The following is a 17,997-nucleotide window of genomic DNA, read 5'->3' on the forward strand; positions in this document are numbered from 1 at the left end:
AAGGCTTACCCAGTTAATGTCTGTATCTTGGAATCTTCACGTGAAAAGTGCTATGACAGCAGTGACATTTAAAGACTTTCTGAAAATTCTTAATCTCATGCATCGTTTCTTTCATCCCATCTGTCATACTGATAAACACATTGTATAAAGGCTTTTCATCTCCTTAAAGTCCTGATCAAGGGGTTATATAAATGTGATCTCACATTTTTAAACAATTGAGGAAATCTTTAGTAAAAGGCGAAAGATTTATACGAACTGAAGAGAAAGCATACTACACTGGACCAAAGGTTGTGGGGATTCCCCAATGTGTCATTACAAGCCACCCTATTCCTTCATTATACAGTATTCCCCCTTAAGGAGTAGTTTGGAGACTAGTTATGCACTTTAAAGAGAACACAACAGTGTCTGAAACTGCTCACGCTGGCACTCAGATTGGTCACTAGGAGTTATTTCAGAATGAGTCAGAGTTTAAGGTCAGAACTGCATATCACAGGCCATATGCACCAACTAGCATCTGCACACCAAATCCAACACCCAAAGTATTACAGCCAACAGGAGACTAAACTATTATATGCCTCAGACATAGAACAGGAGGGATCTTTGTGCACTAATGCCTGAAGCCCCTGCAATGGCAGAAAATTTTATTAAGTGAGATATACCCAGAGAATTCTGGTGAGTGACCCATGCCCCATGTTGCAGAAGAAGACAAAAACCTTAAAGATCACTGCCCGTCTGACCTGGGGGAAAATTCCTTCCAACCCTCTCTTCCTTCTCTCAGACTATTCACATACATCTTTGAAATTCACTCTTTACCCATCAAGCACTTTCAGTATTGCTCCTGTACTTGATATGGTTGTGCGCACTGCTACCTGTGATTAGAATAATGGGCACACTGTTACCCATGCATACCAGTTGCTATTGAAGTAACTTATATGACATTGCTACCATGAAATCACCATAAGGAAATAGAAAAAGTTATCTGGAGCAAAAACTACAGGTAGATATGGTTGGTGCCCAGAAAGTTCCCTCAATGCCTTCATATAATATAGTTTTCAAAAACCATTCCACACTCTGGACACAACCTAGCAGAGATACTGTCTCATGGACTGACTCTCTATCCCTTCATGACCACCTTCTGTCCCTACTGATAACTTAACATCCTTGTGGCAGTTACAGCAGTTGGTTTAGTGGAAAAGAAATAGCACTGAAGTCTTGTTAAAAGCCTTTGGTACAATGATTGTTTTGCCCTTTCTGAAGAAAGTCAGTCAGGCTGTCTATTGTGTCTTCATTTCATCTCTCCCTCCCACCTGTTCTGTTTCTCTTGACTGGCACCAAGGTAAGCCAGCTGCACATGACCAGTCAGCTCTCTAGAGACCACCATCAAGTCTAATACTATTAACAAGGCTTATATTGTATTTATTGGATTAACTGTTTTACATGGGATAAATGTATAGGTCAGTACTCTTGGGGTGTAACACACTGTAGGAAGCAACTAGCAAGTTCTAGAAGCATATCTGCCATAGTGCGCAATACATTATTATATAAACTTACTCTGAATGTAAGAAAATGAAAGACCAACAAAGAATATAAACATATGTACCAAAGAACTAGGGTGCAAGAGAAAAATATCCCAGAGTATAAGAGTAATATGAATGATAATGTCTTTCTTGAATATAATGATGGATTTATGTTCTTGAACAGCAATTCAAAGAGGGCATGTACACAGATTCAACTACAAATTTCTAAACCTTATTTTCAGTGGCTACTTCTGAACTATGGATCTCATTGAGTAAGTCTACACTATAACTGGGAGCTAGGGTGACCAGATGTCCCAATTTTATAGGGCAGTCCTGATTTTTGGGTCTTTTTCTTATATAGACTCCTATTACCCCCAATCCCCGTCCCAATTTTTCACATTTGCTGTCTGGTCACCCTACTGGAAGCATGCCTCCCAACCCAGAAAGACCAACATATAGTAAGTAGCTCCTCTCAAACTACCCTGTTAATAATAGCTGTGTGGATGTTGTGCCAGAGGTGATGGCTCAGGATAGGCACCTGAACCCGGACCCACCTGCCTACCTGGGTCCGAGCTCAGGTGGCTAGTCTGAGTTGCCGCCCACACCGCAACATGCACACTGCTATTTTTTTTTTAGCAGAGCTAGCCTGTGTCTGCCTTCTCAGGCTTGAAGCATGCGGCCAGCTGCAGTCTAGACATACTGTTAGTCTCTTTCAGATTGGACTTTGCCTAACTCTGAGTCCTAGTTTTTTGTCCCAGAAAATTAAGTTCCTTGGATGTTGAATTAGAAATCCCACAGCCCTGTTTATCTACGTTAGTATCACTGGCAGTCACGAGATGATGGGAACTACCGAGCCCTCTCTCAAATCTTCGCTGTGTAGGAAATTAAAAGGAAGAGAGAAGGCACCCACAGTATGTAAAAAGTGGCGCTAATTTTCATTATTTAGCATTTTGTTCTTCCTTCAAAGGGATTCAAGAAAAAAAATTGAAACTCAAAAAACAACAACAAAAACTTAAATATACCTTGGAAGAGGTAATCTTCAGTGTTCATGTCTGGATTGTCAGTTATTATATCAAATGGAGATCTTCCTGCCATCATCTCAAACATCAGGACACCAAGAGCCCACCAGTCCACACTGAACCCTGTAAGCATTTAAAGAGCACATTTTCCTGGGTTCTAGGATAATGTTACAATGACATTTATTGCATCATCGATGGAGATTAAGGACCTGATTCTGCAGAGAGCTGAGAATCCTCCACTCCCACTGAAACCACTAGCGGCAGGGCTCAGTGCCTCACAGGAATAGCCCTTAACAGAGCACTTTGGGAGAAAAATTAGTAAAGGTAATTTGTTCAGGAACTTGTAGCTGGGCCATAATGGTCTATAAGAGAGTGATACTTCAATTAACAGTGCCAAGGTAACACATCTTGCCGGTACATAACAGAGTAAAAACATGTAAGCTTAATTAAAAATGTATTCTTATGCCCTGTAAATTGGAACTTTAATTAGTGATTCACTGTAATTAAACGGTTACAAGTTTATGCACCAACTCACCATATTCTTCCCCTCTTAGGATCTCTGGTGCAATGTAATTTGGCGTTCCACAGAAAGTGCTTGTAGTGTCACCAGGGCCCAATCCTTCCTATTGGAATAAACCAATTCATCTTTTGAAAGTTAAATTCTACCTGCAGCAAGTTCCCTTCAACCTAGTTTTGTAAGTATTTCAAACCACGAGTCTAAGATGCCTCCATATACCAACGGGATTCCAGGGGTCAAGGTAGTGATAAGACTCCTCCCCAAAACTCCTACCATTCAAGGTAAACTTACACATTTTTTTAGAGCCCTTCATCGTGGTAAGTGTATGTGATGTTACCAGAGTGGATTTGATTGAAATAACTAGTCAGGAAGACTCAATTTAATCATGGATTTCTACATAAAAGTGCATTCTCGTTGGTTGTTACAACCTTAATACATGTTCTTCAACTCTGATAGATGTAGATTTTGGTTTCATTTTTCGAAGATACACACGATACATTTTTAAACAGTGATTTATTTTGAAAACTTTTCAGACTAGTTTTACAGCTATATCAGAAAATGAATGATTGTTTGGTTATTTCATTTTCCAAAAAGTATTTGAAACAGATATCTATGAAGTCATTGGGAGGTGAACTACCTCCAATTCAACAGGTTAATCATTAATATTTGGAGGATTTTCTTGCCAGGCTGTATTAGGAGGAGACCACCACCAGACAGACATTTCAATTGTTTCATTTAACTAAAACAACAATGTTATGTATTCTGGATTTTTTTTCAACAGCAAACATATAATATTTTAACAAAACAAGCATATGAATGTTTGAAGTTAAAGGTTCAAGTTTTTTAAAATTAGGTTTGTTTTTGTTAGAACTGTTTTTAACTAAAATAGTTAAATGAAATATTTAAGAAAAAACACAAAAAATTAAATCGACTATGTCAGCCAGGTCAACATGAGAAACTTAAAATATTGGCTTCTGCAGCTAACTCAGCCGTCTTCACCTTCATTTTCCTGTCTGTTCATAATCCGGAAAAGAAAAATAAGCTTTCCTGCTTTTTCAGGTCCCAAACAATCTCTGAATTTGGGGAATGAATTAGTCCAAACGAAAAAAATATTCTTTCTACACCAGCAGAAGAAGCTACTGCTGTTAAAAGTGAGATTATCACTTCCACAGTCTCTGAATCCAAGTTCTTAAGTGACTTCCACAAATTCATTGGTTGACTTTCTTAAAAATACCATCAGCATACATATTTCTTGAATGGTTCTTACTCCCAAACTGAGTCTCTTTTATGGCCTGGTGCCACTATAGGTTTTCCCTTCTAGTGAGAGAATAGTATGGTAGATCTCAAATCAATGAAGGCTACACTCAAAGAGCTCAAGACTTCTGGATTATGTTGTTCAAACAGTTTCACTTTTGTTTCTACTGCCTGTCCATCCCTCTCACATTTATCTCCAGACTTCTCCTTGTCCAGATCTATTCCGCCCCCAACAATTTTCTATTCATTGAACTTTTTGAAACTTTGCACTTTTAGAGAGAGATAAGGGATTGACTCTGTGTACACAAATCTGCAGATGGACAATACGGTTGAGGTCTCTTATTTCTCACCTCTCTATATTAATTTATTTATTTTAAACCATTTTTGCTGTTAACAAGCATGTTATCTCTGGAGACAAGGCCACAGTTTGAGAACTGCAAAACTAAGCATCTCTGATGGTATCTTCTAGACTGAGCACTGAGTCCCATTGGGTAGATAGAAAGATTAACCTAAATAATCTATAAAGAAGCCTCTGGAACCCCATAAAATTGGTTCCCTAATCCATGAACTATTGGAACTCATTTACAAAACTTTTCTTAAACATTACATGAAAATATTGTCTCATACTATAGAATCAGAATTTATAATCCCTATTCCATGATGAGATATCTTTGAGCTATAATGTATCTTAATTAAAACTATCTTTAGATGATTTTTTTCTACAAAAATCATTTTATCAAAAAAATCCATTTTTAATTTAAAAAAAAAATCATTGATTTTTATCCACCCTGGACATTACTAATCCTGACACATTCATAATATTTAATTTGTTTATTTTAGATGAAGAAAAAAGTGTGTCTCATTTCTGGGAGCTTAGGGAGGTGTTTATTTGTTATTTTAAAAGATGAAAACAATTCATAATTCTTTGCAATTGCTGCCTTTTAACTCCAGGTTGTGAATTTAGTGCTGGTCCATCAGATAAGAGTCCTTGAAAACTGGAGTCCTAGTTATCCCTTGAAGAGGTATATGACAAACAGTGACAAGGCAAGCTCCCCCACAGTGCCCCACTGCTAATATGCATAATGAACTGGAGGAACCCCTGGTAAGACTGAGAAGGTAGCTCAGTTAATTTGTTCCATTCAATCACTGGACCCTGTGAAATTGACAAAAAGGGTGCTAGTTGTGGTGCTAGTTTTGGGGACTTGGCAGTCCATCACAACTAGACTGAAACCCTCATCTCATTTCACATGGGCCAACAATTAACTTGGAGACAACAACTGTTAGCAAGTATTAGTGTGTGTCAAAGCAGCAACCCAAAGAGATAATATCCGATTACAAGCCCCCTGAGCAGTTTGATCTCCATAGTGCATTAATTTACTTGAGCTTCTTAATATCTGCTTGGACATTTATTTAAAACACAATTCATTTTAAAATCAAGCTACAAATAACCTTCTGTAGGGCTGTATTTGCCTGCCTCAGTCTCTCTTCAGGTACAGGTTGCATTTGATCAAAATTTATGAAGTAGTGCTTTCTAAAGTGCTATTTGGTGAGTGATAAAGTTCCTCCTCTACCTTGGTGGATCCTGTGCTTATTGGCAGATTTTGCTAGCCTCAGAGATCTTCCTGTGTTGGCTCAGGAGTTGGGAAGTTTAGGGGGGCCCGCCCTCTACCCCGGATTCCAGCCCAGGGCCCTGTAGACTGCAGTTGTCTAGAGTGCCTTCTGGAATAGCTACACAACAGTTACAATTCCCTGGGCTACTTCCCCATGGCTTCCTCCCAACACCTTCTTTGTCCTCACCACAGGACCTTCCTCCTGATGTCTGTTAATGCTTGTACTCCTCAGTCCTCCAACAGCACGCCCTCTCACTCCCAGCTCCTTACGCACACCTCACTAACTGGAGTGAGAGCCTTTTTATACCAGATGTCCTGATTAGCCTTGATTAATTCTAGTAACTTCCCAGCTGGCTACAGGTGTCCTAATTAGCCTGCCAGCCTTAATTAGTTCTAGAAAGTTCCTGAGTGTTCTGGAATAGTTCCTGTTATCTTAACCAGGGAAAAGGGACCTGCTTACTAATGTATCTACCTTCGACCACTCTGTTGTAGCCATCTGGCCTGATCTTGTCACAAGTGCTAAAAAGTTCCAGTGCCAAAACTAATGTATTGGAGATTTCCAGTCAGTCATTGAAAAGGGCTAATACAATTCAAATATACAGGATCACAAAAATGAGAGATGAAAAGACCTGTTGTATTAATTCATCAAGGCCATCCCCCTAGACGTGCAGGGTTAGTATCCTAATAGAGGTCATATCAGATATGAAACAAATTAAAACTTTTATTAGAGAATATTTAAAGTTACAGAACACAAATTGTTGAATACACATTATAAATACCCATGCTATATCAGTTCGTGCTTGTCAAGAACAACATTATAACCATGGATTGCAAATGGAGAGAGAAAAGCGATATGAGCTGACAATTGCCTGCAGCAGAAAATACAGATGAGGATTAGTGGTTAAGCATGTAACACAGAAAAAGAAAATACACTAGTTAGTTAAATCAGTTCAAAGAATCCATCAGTCTTGTCGCTTCTCAGTTAGTGGTCTGGATCTTATCCTTCAGATTGGCAGTGTCCAATAACGTGTTCAATATAGTGGTATCTGAAACTATCAACTACTCTATCAGTCTGGAGTAGTGTCTGGACACCTTAAAGTCCTGAAACCAACAGTCTCAGTCTTGTGGTCCCAGATACCCAGTCCTCTGATGATCACTGGGTGAATGGCAGTGGAGTATCCCCATTCTCTCAAGGTATCAGCCGGGGTGTGTGTGTCTATTTCTCTATTTTCCATTCCTGTGTCTCAATGAAGGCAGTGACTCGATTCTTGAAGGGGATTGTGACACCCTGGCACCCCAATATTCACCACTGTCATGTAATTAGGATATGTTTTGTACAGAATATGCCTTGTGAGGTTGCAATCTAAAAACCTTGATCTACTAGACATTAATATCTGATTGGATTGTATGTGTGATCATCGTAGGTGAAGTTAGGCTCTGTATGTGTTACTGAAACATGTTGTGAGGTTGAAATCACCCACAAGGATCCTTTCAGGTACAACAGTAAAAAGGCCAATCAAAGTTAATGGCTTATTGAGGAAATGCACACAAGCACAAGGATTACCCGAGGAACTGTGTACAACAGAAACCTCTCAGAAATAGCTCTACACAATGGGAACTAGTTGACCCAGGTCACAGCAAAAGAGCTTTCCAGCAAGTGGGAAGAATATATAAAAGGGGGACAATGACATCATGATGGTACCTCACTCTCCCAAAACAATACACCTGGAAACACTTGAGGAGCAAGGACTGAACTGTGGGAAGCGATGGTCCCACGGTAGAGGGATTTTTACCCTGTGTGTGAAAACCTGAGAAAGTCAAGGTAACTTGTGCCTTAAGAATCTGCCAGCCTGTTTATCACGCAGGGTGAGAATTTGCTAATTCATATCCTACCTATCTACTATGTTAAACTGTTTGTGGTTTTGTTTATTTACTAATCTACTTTCCTCTGTTTGCTATCACGTATCATCACTTAAAATCTACCTTTTGAGGTTAATAAACTTGTTTTGTCTAACAGCAGTGTTTGTGAAAACTGTAACTTGGGGCAGAAAGCTGTTGCATCTCTGTCTCTCTCCCCCCACATTAAGGGAGGGGGCAAAATTTATGTGCTTATGCTGTACATTTCCCTATACAGTGCAAGACAGTATAATTTTGGGTTTACACTCCGGGGGCAGGGGGATGCCTTAGCATTTGGGAGGTGCCTTAGCTGAGCCTTCCCATGCAGAGCTGATCTCAGCATGTGTGTGTGAAGCTGCAGCTAGGTGTGACCCTATCTGTGTGTGAGCTGGTGAAAGAGCAAATGTGGAGAGCGTGGCAACTTATCACAGCACCACAGTGTGAAAAGGAGCCCAGGCTGGTGAGTCAGGTGAGCTCAGTGGTACCCCAGTTCCAAGTGGCATCCTGGAGGGGAACCCAGGGACCCATCACAGGGATAATTCACTTCTGGTTCCTTGTCAGTGATCACAACATCCATCTTAGCTGGCAGTTGAAGTCCGGAATAGAAGAGTTAACGAAAACCTATCTCTCAGATGCTGAAATTGCCTTAACAAACCTATTATGCACAACATTGTGGTGAAGTGGCCGTGCCCTGGAATGGGGCTTATAGCTGCACAGGACATGAGGCAGGGTTTCATTCTCATAGCTGCATCTCTGGTATAATCTGTCCCTACACTTCATCTTAACCAAAGGGTCAAGAATCAATTACTATCTAACTATGGAACCCCTTGTGACTTTGGCTCCCAAAGCATTGTAATAGAATGTGATTATTCTAAAATAAAGGCAAGTTACAATTAATTTTCTTCAATGAAATTATATGGACGTAAAAGCAGCCTGGCCATATCTGGTCCTGGGACAGAATTTAGTTAACAGTTCTGTTGGTAATACATGTGAAGGAACAGAATTTAGCACTCATAGCTGTGTTGAATCTGCAGGTCTAACAGGACAAAAATAGTAAGAACTTTATTTTTGCCCACAAATTCAGCAGTATGACTTGGAATACACCCAAAAAATAGATTTGTTGAGCAATGTGATGCCATTTTTCAGAAGTAATTTTTCAGAGCAGAACTGCAGTTTAAGACTAAATTCTAGAATCAGTTACACTTACATCAATCTAGGCAAACTTCATGTCTCAGATTTTCCCCGGTGTTGCTGGCTGTAGAATTTGATTCAACAAGACTATCTGACACAACCATATTAAAATATACAGATTTACAGTAGAATTATAAGTAAAGAGAAAAAATCAGAGGAGAACCGTACCTTGCACATGCCATAATCTGTTAACTTGATATGACCCTCTGCGTCTAGCAGAACATTGTCTAGTTTTAAATCTCTGTAGATTATTCCTCTCTCATGTAGGAAATTCAGAGCAATACAAATTTCAGCAGCATAAAACCTTAAACAGGAAAAAAGAGCCATATTCATTACTAGAAGAATTACACAAAGTTGGCATAACTTGAAAAATCCAAACGACAGTTTTTGAAACCAAAGGAACAAAGTAAAAAGGAAAAGCTAACAGAGTCCCAGAGCTTCTCACCATGGAGAGGATAAAAACAACAAAACCCCTAAATTCATTCAAAAGTAGTTGTTACAATAAAAATACAAATAATTAAAAAATATAGCCACTATCTACAAAACTAAAGACTTATAGCAAGTAACTTTTTTTCAATTTGCTATTGAAGAGATTTTTTTCCCCATCATACTATCGAACATTTCTCTGAAGCTGTAAAACTCAAATAACGGGTATCAGATCTGAATTTCTGAGCTGGTAAAATCTTCATCAACTATTCTAATGTAGAGGCAAGACATGTGTCTGCAATGCCAACACTTGCAAGACAGTACTTTTTACTAGGTTCTGTATAAAACTCCCTTAACTATGTTCACCAAAACACTTAAACCCTACATCAGCAATGCACTTCAGAGAACTGTTAATCAAATATAAAAGCAATGACAACTAGTTGTTCCTATTATCAAATGCTTTTTTTTTTTAAAAACTTTCCAAATCACCTACAGCAATTTCCCTTGAAATTTTTGTATTCTCTTACTGTCATTTAAGATAAACTATTGTATGTTGTGCTATGTAATGATACTATAAGAGAATTATCACACTTATCTATGCATTAGTAAAATACCTTGCATGTTCTTCAGGAAGTTTTCTTTGCCGTTGCATATGAAACATGAGATCTCCCCCATTTACATACTCTATGACAAGAAACAATCTGAAAATGTACAATACAATAAATGGATTTCAACTCAAGAAAAACTGTATTTTTTTAATTCCATAAGACTGACATTTTTACTAAGGTCACAGTTAATATTTCACTCCAACAACAACAAAATCTAAAGTTAAAAATGTTCCTCCAAGTTGCCATCTCAAGTTAGACATTTAAAATTGTAATTACAATAAAAATTAATAACCACTTAAAAATAAAACAAGAGCATCTATTTAATTTAGAATACACCCATGTCTGTGGTATGTAGATGACATATCTATAATTTAAAAGCATATATAAGAATACTCCAATAGAAAAACACAAATGAAATTGATTTGAACTTAATGACGGCGTACCTGCTTAAAACTAGGTCTGAGTTTGACATGAAGCCAATATAACTTTCCAAACATATGAAAAGGATAACAGAGGTTGCTGAAATTAACCAAGTACCATTGTGGGCTGTCAGTGTAAAACATTTCTTTAATACAGTATCAGATGTATATTTTAAAAGTCTAAAATAGTCAGAGATTGCGACAAAGGAGTTTGACAAGTAGATGATAAATTGCAAAGCCAAAGGCTTTATCAAAAACAAATGCAGGAGCAAAATAGACATTAATTTTCAAATAATGAGACATTTATACCATGAAAACATCTTATTTTAAAGGCTATGTCTATCACATCAAATGACTGATGCAGATTGCAATATGTCTCGTGAAACAGGGAATAGTAGTATCAATTTTCTTCCGTGTACTGCTATTGAATAGCTGTATTCTGAATGGCTTAGAAAACTGCCTTGTGTTAGATTATAAGTATGTTTTAATATAACAGTGTACTTAAAAAATAAAAAAAAAGTTTCTCATTAGATGAAATTTTATTATTTGCCACTAAAAAAGGATCAGTCATCTAGGAGTTTGGCACAGATTTGCTTTGATATAATAAGTATTAGACAAAATACTGAATACCGTTTTACGGTGAAGGTGTTTTGTTTTTTTTTTTACAAAAAAATCAAGCAATGAATAGCTTCATATTTGAAAAACAAAGTTCACATGCATGGACTTGTTACATTTTTGATACATGTAACATACATTTGAAACCAACCAAAACACAAGTCAAAAGTAAACATTTTAAAAAGACTAAGATGATTAGTTTTATTATTAATTTTGAGCATTAAAAAGGTCAGTAAGCACTGTAGAATTCTGAGCATTAATGAATATACAACTATTATGCTGTTATTTGCACTAGCTTATGAAAAGCCAAAACTGATACACTGAAGAAAGATGTCTGGAGACACGCTTCAGAGAAATGTAGAAAAACAAATTTATGTTTGAGAAAAGTAAAAAGATTCTAATGATTTCAATCACTTCCAAATGAAGTTCTAAATTGCATCAGGATCCTTATACACACCCATAAAAATGAAGATAATTCTGTTTATATGCTGAATACAACAATCTGAGTTCCTGATGTCATGCTGTGAGAAACATTCTAAATTCGAAGGATACAGAAATACCTGGCTCTGTATGGCCACCCGTAATAAAACTAGGAGTCTGATGAGTTCAGGTGGGGCCATTTTTTCACAAGAAATGTAAAATAAATTTGGTGTGGCCAACAGGACCAGCTAGGATTATAATAGCTCTGTTCTTTTGACTAGAAACTTTGACACTAAAAGAATCTGAATGTGAATGCAACTGAATAATCCCCCGCCCATGCTGCCCACAGTAGCAGAAGCTAACCTAATAAACATTTTTTCAATCCCTTGCCTAGTATAAAATACTATTTTTTTATATTAAGGTGGACCTGTATGATCTCGTAACCTTGGGAAAATCCAATTTACCACATCATAATTCAACAACAACTCAAAGTCTCATCTATTGGCATCTTAACCAGCATGCAATGATTCTCTACTTCATAGCACAACACAGTATAATCAGAGAGGACAGTGACTAATTTCATATGCAAATTTCTGTCCAAAGCAAGACAACTGGCCTCAGCCTTTCGCTTTTTGTTGATAAATCAGCATTCCTTATTACTTTGCATTACAGAAAGGCAGTATGTCAAGCAGGGGTGGTTACAAAGATTTTGCAGGAAACTCCAGAAATTTATGGACATTTTGGAGACAGATGAATAATCAGCCTGGGTTTTTTTAGTCTGATATGTATCTTCGAAGACATTGCAATAACCATTATGGGTCCAAGTCTGTAACATTCTACATAGTATACCCCCTGAAGCTAATGGCTGCATTATCAGGGCCTATTACTAGCTTTTCAAAACTAGTTTTGCAATGCACTCCTCAAAACACACAAGAGAAAATGCAATGGGGTAGGGAAAATACAAGTGGAATGATCAGCCATCTGAAAAGACTTATTACACACTGGAGGGAAGATACCATATGTGGGAAAACATGATCCATGCAAACTGACAAGGTTAAAGAGTCCTACAGAATAGCAATATGCTGAGTGAGTGCTTCATATGAAAACTGAAGCTTCCTCGGAAGCAACTTTTCTTTATGCACCCAATTATTCCAGAATTAAAAATTCTTCTCTCTACTCCTTCCTTTCCCCACATATATTTGGCAAATTCTCCCCACTGCTCATCCAATTCTAAAACACATACTTTGTAAAGATTAACCAATATAGAAGAACCTATGAATTCCATCCAGAGAAAAGCCCTCTGAAAACACAACTCCAAATTAAGTCAAAATCCAAACTAAGTTAAAATCCAAAGCAAAGGACCGACCCCTTCTTTTTGGAGACACTTAAGAAAAAGAATCCTGAAATTGGCTCATGACAAGCTAGTCTGCCTCTTAAGTAATTGAGTGTATTTTTTTGCAACTGCTATTGAAGAACTACAAAAAACTAAATAAAACCAAGACCAACATGCCACTAACAAACAATTTGAATACATATTAATAAGCAAAACTCGTGATCTTTCACTGTTGCAACTGCTGACCTCTTATGCCCCCCACCTTTCCCAATACCTTGGTTATTGTGATCCATAATGTTATCTAATTTAGATTATGATTCTGCAAAGACTTATGCATATGTTTAACTATATGTACGTGAGTAGTCCCTACTATCTTCAATGGGACTACTCTTTGCAGGCTCAAGACCTTCAATTTTAACCAGCCATGTTAGGAAACTACCTTAATTACAGGTTAAGTACCATGTGTACCTCTCTCACTGTAATAACAATAAATGACACCAATTCCTAAAAATGTAGGAAACTGCATTTTTTGTACTGTGAGGATTAGTGACATCACCCAGGTAAATAAACAATGTAAAGTGAGAAATTCTCTTTTAAACTATTTCTCTAAGTATATACATTTATTATAACTTTGTTATTGTTAACAAATTTAAACTTAAATATATTTTAGATTGTAAGTAAAAATAGAACACCAACCATTGATCTAATATTTAAAAGTGTTGCTTAGGGAAAGAAAATTTTAATACAGGACTTAAATATAGAGCTTACCCATGTTACTGTTTGTTTCCTGTGTGCAGATTATCAACACTACTTGCACTTGAATAAGTTTGCTTCCTCACAGTCAGTTTCCTGCTTCCATTTGATCCTGCAGTGAAGTCATAATGCTGAATTTGTGACATTACAACAATACCCAGGACAACAGACTTAAGTCATAAACACAGATATTGGTTTCACTGCAGGATTAAAAAGGAGAAGCAAGGCTGGGAGAAAGGACTAAAAACAACCCCAACAACAAAAGCAATACAGAAAAACACTGGACAAGTACTTTATATTTATTTCCACATGTTCTCTTTTTTCAAACTTGCTCCAGTATGAAAATCTCCCAAAGAAATGACATGCAAAGGAGTTATCTAAACTCTGGTTTCAGCCCTCCTCTTGTTTCTCATGATGTTTATAAGGAAGCCTGATTTTTTGAAGAGCTTTTTCTCTGTTTTTCACATTAGTCATTCAGGTCTCATCTGTCCTGGAAGACAGCATGATGAGATGGAAGTATTAGTGAAATGACATCAGAAGAGCCAAGACAGTGAAAACAGAAACAGAAAGGAAAGGATTTTAAAAGGTAATATTTAAAACTATTTTTGTTTATTTTTCTGATCTACTACGCTTCAGCAACCTTTTCCTTCAATTACTTGGTGAGTGGTAATATATATCTTCATACATCCCACAGACTCTTGTGCAAAATCAAAAAAAGATCAGAGCTAACCCTGCTAGTATTTCTAAGCTAAAAAACAAGCAGAAATTAAAAACAAAAATAAAAACCTTTAGATCACTTTTTTCATACATGATAAAGCAACAAATAAAAAAGGAAAAACATCCCTTTTTTAAAAACATCTTCTACAGGTCACCTTTGGAACTCCTTCTCTCGTCCTGGTCCACAATAACCCTACCTTGCTGATCTTCAGGGCAAACTGAAAAGCCCATTTATTTCCACTAGCAGTGAGAAAAAGAGAAAATGCTGATCGGAAGGTATGTTTTTTGCTGCTGGGTCATTATGGTTACTATGAATATGATGATTAAAAGTTGAAGGGAGAGTTACAGAGGTGATCCATTTCATGGCTGTGTATTTAAGAATAGTCAGGGTGCATGGGGAACAAAGAACAGGGGCTCCTTTTAATGGCTACGTGCATAAGCATAAATAAAAATAAATCCACTGAATACTGCATAAAATCTCCTTGCTTAGGTTATGCAGGCAGTCTACTGAATGCTACTCACATGAATAGAATCCAAGGAAGTAAATCTTCCAAATATCACAAATGTAACATTTTGTATGACTAGCATGTGTGTCAGTATAGCATTGAAGGGTCTGTGGTAAATTCAAACCAATGAATAGAATACCCTTATACAAAGAAAAGTTAACGAGTTGGAAACATCATTATTCACCTGGCATATGCACTCTGCATAGAACAATTTCTCCTTCATTTCGCTCCCCCACACACACATTAAATACCTTCATGCAATAAAATACTGAAAAAATATAAACCATTTCAGTTTATGCAGATGAGAAAAAACAATTCACTGATATTTGAAAGTAGATAAGAATTTATTAAGTATTTGGTCAAATAAACCAAAGAACTTTCTTGATCTGTTACCTATTCAAATGCCACAGTGACAAAAGCATAAAAAATAACAGTTATATACAAAAAAATGACATCTAGATATATATGTAGGAACTGCCTTTAAGTTGTCCAAATTATGTAGAAAAGCTGTCTTAATTGCCCCAATAAATATTGTTAGAAGACACAGTTCCTAGTATGTCCTTTTTAAGACTGTGATTTTGTGTGACCAGAAATATATAATAGAGACACAGCCAACTTACTACCCTAAAAGTTTGTCCATTTACATCTCTATATCTGAATGTTACTATACTATTAAATAGGCCACACAGTCATCTTGTGTTATTTCTACAGAGGCTTGTTATAGTAATACTTCCATCCAAAGGTCTCAAAACACTAAGATGACACTTTCTAACTGCCATGGTTGCTTTATGAAAAGCAGTTAGTACAAAGATCAAGATTTTCAAAGCAAAATAACTTCAAAACTTTCTTACCGACTTGTTGTTTGAAAGCACGAATGTAAACCAACTAGGAATGGATTACTGGATGCCTGTTCAAACACATGTTTCTCTGTCTGTACCCAATCAATATCCTGAAATAGAGTATTTGGAGAATCAGAACTACTGTTGGATACCCCGCTGTGGGTAAAGCCAGAAAAGAAACTGTCAACATTTATATTCCCATATATATGAGTCACTGTTACAAACATTCTTCAAAAAAAAAAAAAAAAAAAGATGGAAAAAAACTTGGCCCAGAGAAAGTTTAAATATTTTTTGCTTCAACAGCTTGTCAGAGGTTTTCTGAATATCCAGAAGAATCTGAACAAAATTTACTAGTCATGAAGTTTAAAAAATAAGAAAACATATGTGAAATATTAATGATACATTGGTTCAAAGTGTCCTGAAACAAGCGGATATCACATTATCACCATTTGTGTCAGCTGGAGTTGCCACAATTTGCTTTGTTTTGGGTACAAGTCACTGAGTTTCATATGGTTTCTGTGATCAGCTAAACTATGAAGGTGAAATACTGAGAAAGGAGACCACAAGCTATTGGTATTTCCAAAATTTAATAGATGCTAGAACAGCATTGCAAAACCAAGACCCATTGTAACAAAATATCCCAAACCTGTTCATAAATGCAAAACCTAAAGTCTGTGTATTATAACTGTTCTCAGCATAGGTAGGCATTCCCCACATCTTTTACAACATATATTCCACAATACCCTACCCACTCCATGAATACTTATCAAGCAGTGCCCGGCAGGAAACCCCAGGCATTGGTGAGCTTGAATTCCCCAGTTCCTAGCTGACCAACAATATGTCAACTCTCCAGTCAATCCAAAGACAACTAGGACAGATACTCAGGTGCCCAAAGCTAGATTGCAACCTCCAGAGAGCAATCTTTAGTGCTATCCTGTCAGGCCAGGCCCACCAACCGAGATCTTCATGGGAGTTGGGAATCCCCATCAAGTATTAACATACATAAAGACGTAGCCTTTGAAGGGGCACAGACAGGTCAATTACAGGCAAAAAATTATGTTTATACTAATTTGTGTATATACAAGCAATAGAAGTGTTTCCATGTCTTTTTAATAAAAAAGAAAACACACCAAGTAAACTTTTCTTACAATGACTATAAACTAAGCTTTGTAGCATTGTGCTATTTCTATTGGAACAGGAGAGTGACACTGGCTAGTAACTACCGAAAAAGGGGGGAAAAAAGGGACATTATTTTCATTTCCTAGGCTAAGAAACAGCATGAATAGCATAAAGCAAATTATATTTTAAAAATTCTTTCAGCTTTAATAACTGGTGCTTTGTGATAAGTATTTCTATGTTGTCTTTCACATAATAAGGTTACTTGGTAAAAAGACAGTTAATGAATTTTGTTTTTTGAAAATGTATTACTTTTAGCCTGACGACATACTCTGAATGAGCATTCAACAGGATATTTCCTTTCAGTTCCTTTAACTTCTGTTCTAATTAAATCAGGAGGGATCTGCTTCAGTTCCACTTGGGTGAAGATAGCCTTTGAATATACTCCTGCTACTACAATGCTAACTAACAAAGCACTAGCAGGTTCAATGCATTCTAAATTCACTGATAAACCTCTACCCCGATATAACGCTGTCCTTGGGAGCCAAAAAATCTTATCGCGTTATACGTGAAACTGTGTTATATCAAACTTGCTTTGATCCACTGGAGTGCACAGCCTCACCTCCCCCGGAGTGCTGCTTTACCGCGTTATATCCAAATTTGTGTTATATCAGGTCGTGTTATATCAGGGTAGAGGTGTATTTGAAAGAGGAAAACATTACTAAGTAATGCATTTTTTTTTACCACTGAAACACAATCAAATGAAATTTCCATCACTTTAGATATGTAGTCATAAAATTCCATTTCTTATAGATGCTAACTTGTGGCAATCAGCAGCAATTAGATCAAGTTTCTATGTTATGATGCGTGAGGTCACAATCCAAAATAACTGACAGATCATTCTCAACTGTTTCAAGTTCTCAAAGGCAACTACAAAGCTGACTAAATATGTCTCCTCGCCTTTCACTGTCACAAAGAAACAACTGAAGAAACAAGAAAGGTAACTGTGAAGCAACTTTTTCTTGGTCATGAAAGAGAGATTGCAACACTTAGGCAAGCAAGTCTAAAGATAAAGAATCTAAGTAGCCTTACTCTTCTAATATCAGTCTCTGCAATGTAACAAGTACAGCAACTAGTGAAACTGGTTACCACCACCACCAATTATATCTTTTTTTTTTTTTTTTTTTTTACATTCTTTGCAACAAAATATTGCCTTTTGTAAACTAGTTTTCCAGTGGCCA

General features: G+C 36.9%; 1 protein-coding gene across 7 annotated transcripts in view; it reads right to left on the reverse strand.

The window, feature by feature from the left end:
- The window catches only part of PRKCZ (protein kinase C zeta), a 150,449-nt gene that overhangs the window by 26,628 nt on the left and 105,824 nt on the right, over positions 1 to 17,997 (reverse strand). For all 7 annotated transcript variants that reach the window (XM_075060320.1, XM_075060319.1, XM_075060323.1 and 4 more), the window contains 5 exons: positions 15,653 to 15,750; positions 10,045 to 10,131; positions 9,173 to 9,308; positions 3,072 to 3,159; positions 2,540 to 2,659 (listed from right to left, as the gene is read on the reverse strand). In XM_075060320.1, the coding sequence (XP_074916421.1) occupies positions 2,540 to 2,659; positions 3,072 to 3,159; positions 9,173 to 9,308; positions 10,045 to 10,131; positions 15,653 to 15,750 (529 nt within the window). The remainder of the gene's footprint in view (positions 1 to 2,539; positions 2,660 to 3,071; positions 3,160 to 9,172; positions 9,309 to 10,044; positions 10,132 to 15,652; positions 15,751 to 17,997) is intronic.

The sequence above is a fragment of the Chelonoidis abingdonii genome, chromosome 23, assembly GCF_003597395.2.
Source record: "Chelonoidis abingdonii isolate Lonesome George chromosome 23, CheloAbing_2.0, whole genome shotgun sequence".
NCBI lineage: Eukaryota > Metazoa > Chordata > Testudines > Testudinidae > Chelonoidis > Chelonoidis abingdonii.